The 8,651-nt window shown below is 42.0% G+C and overlaps 1 protein-coding gene across 7 annotated transcripts; it reads right to left on the bottom strand.

The window, feature by feature from the left end:
* Positions 1 to 518: 518 nt before the first annotated feature.
* Positions 519 to 8,200, bottom strand: LOC118290419 (microtubule-associated protein RP/EB family member 3). 7 transcript variants are annotated; one of them, XM_035618084.2, is made up of 9 exons: positions 8,074 to 8,200; positions 5,621 to 5,688; positions 4,760 to 4,887; positions 4,505 to 4,650; positions 4,193 to 4,352; positions 4,035 to 4,076; positions 3,158 to 3,294; positions 2,685 to 2,840; positions 519 to 2,123 (listed from the first exon to the last, which is right to left on the bottom strand). In XM_035618084.2, exons 3-9 carry the CDS (start codon positions 4,878 to 4,880, stop codon positions 2,052 to 2,054), a joined length of 834 nt encoding a protein of 277 aa, XP_035473977.1. In that variant the 5' UTR covers positions 4,881 to 4,887; positions 5,621 to 5,688; positions 8,074 to 8,200; the 3' UTR covers positions 519 to 2,051. The 7 variants fall into 7 exon arrangements, with proteins under 7 accessions (XP_035473977.1, XP_035473980.1, XP_035473978.1 ...); XM_035618087.2 differs by having other exon boundaries at positions 2,694 to 2,840; XM_035618085.2 differs by having other exon boundaries at positions 4,760 to 4,884.
* Between the last annotated feature and the right edge of the window lie 451 nt (positions 8,201 to 8,651).

Genomic DNA, 8,651 nt, shown 5'->3' with positions numbered 1-8,651 from the left:
AACTCGTGCCTTGAAAGGCACTTGACAAATCCAAGTTATAATCATTAGTCAATTAACGTTTTCATTATAGTCAATTTACATTATAGTCAATTTACGTTTGTATCCCAAACGTTTTATTTATTAATTTAATCTCATTCAATTTAATATTTATTTAATTTTTAATTTTTTTTGTTTTCCCAACATGTACCTTGAAGCTTGAAAGGCAGTTGATAAATCAAAGTTTATAATTATAAAAATCATTATAGTCAATTTATGTTTTCGTTACACATATGCCAAGATTGCAGCAAAGTGATGGGTGAAATTTTTGCCTAAATTCATTTGAAAATGGCCTGAAATATTTAGAACGTGATTAAAAGTGGTGACATTTAATCACGTACGAATTTGTGATATGTGCACTTTTTGTTGTCACTGTACAGGTGTGTTTGATGTGAACAGTTTGAATACTGATTTGCAGCGGGAATAATAATAAACAATTACTAAGAAATACACAACATAATAACACAACACAATAAGGCTTGTCACTTTTCTTGAACCTCAGAACTTTATTGCATTCCAGCAGTAACTCCAAATGATGCAGGCGTATCACATGGCTGCCATGACAACAAACGCTGAGAGAGGGTTTGATGGTTTTGTTTTGTTTTCTCTCTCTCTCTCTCAGACTGGTCCAACTAATGTCAGTCACACCCCAAAGCTCCTCACCAGCCACCTTGGCGTTTTCGCCACAATGCAACGAAAAACTAAATTAAAGACGGCAACAGAAGAGCAACGATAGCAGCTAAAAATGTTTTAACGCGACGATCACGGTCAAACATTAGTATTTAGTAGTGTCAGTCTGCAGTCTGAGCTTTTGTCTTCTTTACATTTTGTTCATTCATAGAATCCAAAGCCCGACATTTTTTCTGATAAATAACTTTTTCACACTGAAGCCTCTGCCTTGGCCGTTGAGCAATTCAGTGCAAATTCTTTTTTAAAAACAAATCTATAAAATATTAAATTGCATGTTCCTCTTTATCTTCCTGCCAGTCACTGCATGTTGGCATCTCGGATCATTTTTCACTCAGTTTGATTCGCTACATTTAGTGCAAGACTTTCAATTTCCCCCCAAATCCAAAACCATTTATATTATTTTTTCCCTCCCCATAAACTTTGAGCAGATTAAAAAAGATCAATAAATAAATCATAAATACATCATGCTGTCACGTAAACAACCCGTCAGAACGGTTTCATAAGCAGACCTCTCTGGTGGGACAACTTGATGAAGAAGAAGAAGAACATACTCTGTGATGTTTTTTTGCCTCGGAATGATGACTCTTTTTTTTTTAAGCATGTACATGTGAGCAAGTCAAAGTCTGTGATATGTACGTTGAAATGTGTCATCATATACATATATCAATCATATGCATGTGCAGGCGTCTCTCTCTCCTAAGGAGCTTATTACCATTTATTATCTCACTCACTGGGTGAAAATTTCCAGCCAACACATTGAAAACCGATCACGCGGTGTGAAAATACACTGCGTGGATTCAAATATAATCTCTGCAGAAAACCCTGATGCACGTGTGTTTGTGTGTGTGTGTGGTCACCAGTTAGTGAGCATGGTGACAGAAAAGTGACCTGCCTCCTCTTCAGCCAGACTGACTGATATCACTGTTGGCTCCAGACTGTCAGTGCTGCATCCCTGTAATCTCATTGCCTTTGACAGGCGAGTCGACCAAGGCTAAACTAACCCTGTCGTGCTGCTGTCCCCTCTGGTAACAGGTTAGAATAAGTCGAGGACGCCACGCCAAGCCAAGCCAAGCCAAGCCAAGCCGGGCTGCTGGGCCCCTTGTCCAGACCGGTCCCGGGGTTAAGTGTCCTTTGCTAGTAAGAGTTTCGGAAAGCTAGGTTGTACAAAAAACAAAGCCGTCATGGATATGGACAGCGACATTAAGGGGCGACTGTAAGAAGTAAAATAAAATGGGGGAAGGGATGAGCACAATGATCAGGTAGGTTAAAGGGTGAGAGGTGAGGAGAGGAACAAACTGAATGGTGATGAAGAGAGGACAAAGAGTTCAGAACTCCTCCTGGTCGCCCTCTGGTCCTTCCTCAATTTCTTCTTCATCTTCTGGTGGTGCAAATCCATCCTGGAAAAATAAAATAAAACTTATGTCAGCGTGTGGCGGGATTTGTGGGACTGATTCTTGAAAAATGGGTTGGATCATCAGACCAGATTAAATATATACTGCTGGATGAATAATTAATAACACACAGCATTAAATCCTTGTATTTAGAGTCGTTGTACTCATAGTTAGACTGAAGCCTGTAGAAGTCTTCACGTCATTTTCCACAGCTGAAGATTTGACTATATGCAAAAAAAGAATTCAGGCAAATTCAGATAAATGCCGTGAGGACAAACGGAGCCTGTCCTCTTCCTGTGCAGTTAACTTGTGCTCTGATTTCCTGCTTGACCTGATTTGTGAGGAACCCAGTCGCTGACATACCATTTATGGGATTCACCAAAATTAGTGAGAAACTCGTTCATCTAAATACGAGAAGCTTTGCGATTACTAATCAAAGCATTAAGTATCTCAAAGTTTATGTACACAGTCATACACATGTGCGATCCAGGCTTCTGTTATTCCATCTAAATATATTAAGACTACGACTCTGTAACAATGTCTACGTGTACTTTTTTGTAATTTCACCTTATTTACCTCTGTTGCATAGAGGATGTCTATGATTTTGCCGAGGACCGGGTGGTTTTCGTTTTCCTGACAGATGAGCTCGATGTCTCGAAGCTTCGCAAAGTAGAAGTCCCTCTCCTTCTCCAGTCCGTCGACTGTATGCTTCAGATCCACCATCTGCAACAGGCAGTTAAACATAAGAAGGGTTAATTATCAATATGAATACAAGAACAACTAAGGGTGAGAGGTGAATAGCTACGAGCATGGTCAAAACAACAGCAGGTTAAAAAAAATTACAAAAGGAAGAAAAAAAAAAAGTTAAGTTAAAACCTAGAGCAGACAAAAGCGTTGCATAAAAAAACATCCAAAAATATATTTTCCTCACGGCACTGATCTTGCACTAATCATGCTGTTATAACAAAGCAGTATTTGTCTGAACCCATTTCTCAACATGAGGCGAGTGAAAAAAAACAAACTGATCTGAGCAGCGGTACCTGGTGGTTGAGCTCTATGAGCTCGGCGTCTCCTCCGTTACGCATCACAGCGGAGCTCTTGCGGACCGCCGGTGCGTTGATCTGCCTCTGCGGGGCGGGGACAGTCTTGGGTACAGTGGGAGATGTCCTCATGGGGCCTGGAAGACGGAAACACACCCACACAGACATTTATAAACAGTAGCTACACAAGAGTGCATCCACATCTCTACTAGGGGTTTCTATTGTTTTTTTTCCCACTGACTTGTGCTATCGTTCATATTTCACTTGAGAGATGAGGCCAAAATGTTGTTACTTCGCAAAAGTTTCTGCACCCTCAGAAGAAGAACTTCTATCTCATAAAGAGATCTGGCTTTTCTGCGCAGCCCTGGCTGTTAATCGAAAACTAATAAAAAATGGTGTGGACTGCAACACTCAACATTGTTTGTTCAGTTTGTAAACATCATTCCCCGACACCTTAAGAAACATGCCAGCGACAGACTCTGGGGTTTTGGCCTCGTGGTTGGCGCGTCCGTCTTTTGCTTTACTAATTACACAATGCAGTCGTTTCAAACATTGTTACTCTGAATCAAGTCAATGACAACAACCTCAAAACTCTGTAGGTGCACACAACAACCAAGCCCACGAAATGTCTGAGTAGACCATTCCAAATGTAACTCACAGCTTGTTTCTTTTGTTTTTTAAATTCAAACCAGTTTAGATGAAACCGTGTACACTTCCACATTTGTTAGGAATAGCAACAGGGCTTCAGTCAGTCTGTCATTCATCTAAACTGGGCTGGAGATACGATCGACGCCAATTCACAGTATAACACTGCAAGCACGGGCAGGCTCACGCACACACACACACACACACTTATGGTCGATGGAGGTGATGTTACCTGAGCGACAGTCTCTTTTAGGTCTGTGATGAATGGGTTCACCTGGGTTATAGGTGGGGATGTGGTCGCATGAAGAGGTGAGAGCAACGAAACGAAAACCTTGTTGAGTTCACATACGGCCGAGTGCGTCTCACCCTAATGTACATGATGGACCTTACCTTGGTGAGTTGGAGGCGGTGTTCCGTCCTGGCCCTGCCGAGACAGAAGAGGGTCGTACTCTTTCCCGTCATAGTTGGCGTCGAAAAACTTCTTGAACCACTGAAGGAACTCGAAATTGTCCTGGAACTTGCCCTTCACCAACTTCTCCACCGGGATGATCTGAGGAACAAAGAGAGAGAGAGGGGGAAAGAGAGAAACGACAAGAGTTCACATAACGGGTCCGTCTACACACAGTTTAATGTTGTTTCAAATAGCAGAGACAACAGGAGACGATTCCTGGATGGACATAATTAAAGAAAGTGTGTTCTCACCTTGTCCACCTGCATTCTCTTGAACGCAGCCTGTAAGACCTTGAAGTTGTGGATGTATTCATGTTCCAATTTAGCATTGAATTTAATTTTCTTCAACAATAAGCAGCCTGGAAACAACATGTCCATGAACTGGCAGTAAGCACTGCCTAGAGAGAGAGAGAAGAAAAAAATAACACAGACACTTAGAGCTCGATGTACATTTTGAATTTAATTACAGGATCAACATTAAAGAAATTATATAATAACTGTGTTTACCTGTACAGAGCTGCTCAATCTTTGTGTAGGTGAGCTGCAGAGAGTCGTTGACCCAGGCCAACATGTCATGACGACTCAGGTTCTCTATGGTCATAGAGGTGGAGTAGACATTCACCGCCATCCTCCTGCTTCACAGACACACACACACACACACACACACACACACACACACACACACACACACACACACACACACACACACAGATATTACATAAGACACTTGAATGTAATACATGAGGCAGTAGAGTCTTATAGGACAGAACAACTGTGTTAGGAGAAAGAAAAAATATGTCTAACTGTAACTTAAAAGCTGTGGCTTTCACATGACAAAAAATTATTTCAATACACATATTCTCTTACAAAGAAACAGAAATAAAGTTATGAAGGAACTGGGGAAATATGACTGTAAACGACTTAAGAAAAAACCTCTGATTCCAATTAATATTATGAGGTTGGAAATGGAGCTCGGTCGATATCGATAATAGGGAAACACAAGATATTCAATACTGATACGTTGGCCGATATATTAATCTGTCAATGAATTGTTATCAAACCTTTACGAAAAATAAATGTAATTGAGGCTTAATATTTTAGTTTAACAATTAACTTTATCATAAATAACTATATAGAAAGAAAACACAAATACAACCATATATTATAGAACTTGAATTAAGAAAATAAACATAATTTATTTTATTATAAATGCCCCAAAAAAATGTTATATCTCACTCTGCTCAGCAAATGCATTTACTGTTATTTAAAAAAAATGATATCCTGACTATTAAAGCTAATATGTGAGATGTTTGGAAAGTATTTCTGCTTTTATTAGCCCAAAAAATATTAAAGAAACACGCAGCTCACCTGGGCTGGCTGTGTGTTGGGTGTGAACTTTTGGAAGCGGGTTGTGGTGGACCACCTAACAAAAAGACCTGGAGACACAAATGTGGGATATTAGTCCTGCTACCATTCATACATACATACAACCACACAGTAGATAAGACAGTTATAACATACTGAAAAAAATCTGACTTTTCCTCGTATTTTCCTTTTAAAAGAAGCCTCCTGAACGGTTCAGTGTGTTGCTCCAGAGCACCTCCAGAGGGTTACACTATTAGACACTGCACCGAAAGATAAACTGGCGACCGGTCACTAGTTCACACACACTAGGCCACTAATCTCTGCCTCCGTTTAATCCCTTTAGCCGAGCTCCAACATGCCGTGACCCATCACAGTTCACACAGGCAGCTCAGATCACCGGTCGGTCAGTGTAACCAAAAGACATTCAAAAAACAATACCGCAGTGATTCGTCACATATGACGGCACAAGATAAGAACCAAAAACAATATTGAGGTATTTCCCTATGAACCGCCTGCCACCACAATAAACCCGCTGCAGGATGTTCTGCTGAACAATCACTTCCTGAGAGCAGGAATTCAAAGCGGCAACGCCACCAGGAAACCGTTTGCTAATTTGGTTGCCGCTGATTAATCTGCCTGTGATACCAGTCTCTCCCTGTGGCTGCATAATACGCACACAGTGGACCAATGACGGAATATAACATACTACAGTCATTTTAAATTAGACAAATGTGGGGAATTGTAAATGGAAAAATAGCCTGTTGTGTCCACCTACTACCAATAACTACTGCCTGTAAAGGTAACTACATTTGCTGCCTGTTAAAGTTACTTTTTTTATTCATTAGTTATCATAAAAAGCTCATTAATTGACGAAGCAATCAGTTTGTTGACAGAAAATTTGCCTGAATGAATTTCACAGTTATTTTTAATTGCAAATATGACAAACTGACGGTTCCAGAAGATTTCCTGCTTTGATTAAAAAAAAATATTTACAGGAAAATGAATTTAATGATTAAGTGACAAAGTATTCTGCGGATTAATCCATTATTGATGTGTCAAATAAATTGCAACAAAGATCGTGTTGCGTAGAGAGATGTCTTTGCAGCTTTACTGCTGGAGCGTCCACCTTAACTTGAAATCACCATTTTACAGATATTACAGTCTTTTGCCAGGTTGAGAATTTAATTGTTGGTGTCGGTTGGCTTGTTCACCAACGTGCTTGCAGATGTGCAGACTGTGAATAGAGAGAAACAACTCATGTACTGCAAACAGATGTGCAGCCAAAAATGAGTTGGTTTGAATGAAGGCGATATAGGCAGCATGGGAAACGCTTACAACTGGTACTGTTGTCATAGACGTAGTCGTAGACTCATGAGTCTGATGTTATTGTTTGGCAATATAAGGAAACTGACAAGAAAAAAGAAACATACTGTCCGATGCAAGAAATTGATAAACTCGGAGGTGAGCAATTCCAGTTTGCAACTGGAACCTTCATGGCAACACGGCTAGTATATCGGGACAACTTTCCATGCTCCATAAGTAAAAGTCCTGAATTTAAAAAGTTATTTAGAGAAAAAGGTGTAATTGGTTCTCTACACTTTTATATTTTTGCATGAAAAGTTGCTGACATTTTTGGGGGGATTTTAATGACTCCAATGGTCTGCGCTCTAATATTATATGTACTGTTGAGTGCATCATATTTTAAAAGTTTTTCCACTTGCTTTCGTGTGTTCAAAACATCTAATATGTGAAGTGACTTCAGCTGTCAGATGCAATAAAGTCCTCGAGAAATTGCGGAGGAGAAAGTGCGGCGCGATCAGTCAGGCATTGCGAAATGGAAATTAACGAGCAAAGTACAAGTACCTCAAATGCGTCAGCAGATGTGCGGCGACAAAAAGTGCGTGCTGCGGCAAACTCCGCACTTCGTCCGCGTAAACAACACGGAACCAACGCGTGCAAACGCGGCGTGCGTGTGACAGAGTTGAGGCCGAACTTCACAGCCGCCCGGCGACCGTCGGCTCCTCCGCTCCGCTGGTGTGACGGATCGTGACGCCGCGGCCGTTTCTTGCTGCGACACACTCGGCTCGCCGCCGCGCGACCCGTGCCGCTGCTAGCCCCGCGAGCTTAGCCCCGCTGCCGCTAGCCGCGCAGCTAAAGTCGCCCCGTCGCTTCTATTGCCGAGCGTCGCGTTTTGAAGGAGGCGGTTGGTCCAGTTCACCGGGCGACCAACAGAAATAAGTGTGAAGTGAATACGGCACTTTCCTCTCTCTCCGGGCCAGCGTTACCCCCCTCTGGAGGCCTGTCCTCGCTAATACACACGCACGTCAGCCGGTGAAACTACCCGATGGTTCTGGAACTTATTTGTCCGACGCGGTGAATAAAATCCACCATCAAAACGCGGCTGTGAAACATCAGCGGGCTCGCTTTTGAGTTTGAGTTCAGTTGTGTCGACTCACCGGAGTGCGTCTCTCCCACTTGTCCCGTTGTCTCTGGTGGTGATGAGCCGCGCTCCGTTGCTATCGCCTCGACTGTTGCGTTGCTGTCGGCGAGTTGTCGCGAGACTACCGACCCGGACCCAAACTTAAGCCGCCGGCAGTGCGCATGCGCGACGCAGTTGCAGGCTTTGACCCACGGTGCCGGGTGAAACTGGCGTGTCCGCGCGCAGCCATAGTGGAGACGGAGGCCCGACGAGCGTGGCCGTGGGCCGCGTTGGGGGATTAACCTGATCGGTGGTGCTTATCACAGCTTTTCACCAAAAGGAAAATTGCTGAGAACTTTATAAAGGAAAGTTCTCAGCAATTTTGACAAATGATCGAGGTACAAGAGTCGTGCATCTATTGTATTGTATGTTTAATGTTATTGTATTGATCACAGTGGCACAGAGGAATACAGCCTAAATTTTTTATTATGAAAAAAAACAAAACACCTCATTTATTAAATTCTTTTCTTCAGAAAATGTAACACGTAAATATAAAAATTGTGCGTGAAGTGTTCTCTGTTAGAAATGGGGGAACAGTAACAAACTGAAAGGATT

This window comes from Scophthalmus maximus, chromosome 18, assembly GCF_022379125.1.
Source record: "Scophthalmus maximus strain ysfricsl-2021 chromosome 18, ASM2237912v1, whole genome shotgun sequence".
Classification (NCBI taxonomy): Eukaryota; Metazoa; Chordata; class Actinopteri; order Pleuronectiformes; family Scophthalmidae; genus Scophthalmus; species Scophthalmus maximus.
This window is presented reverse-complemented; position numbering and strand designations above follow the sequence as displayed.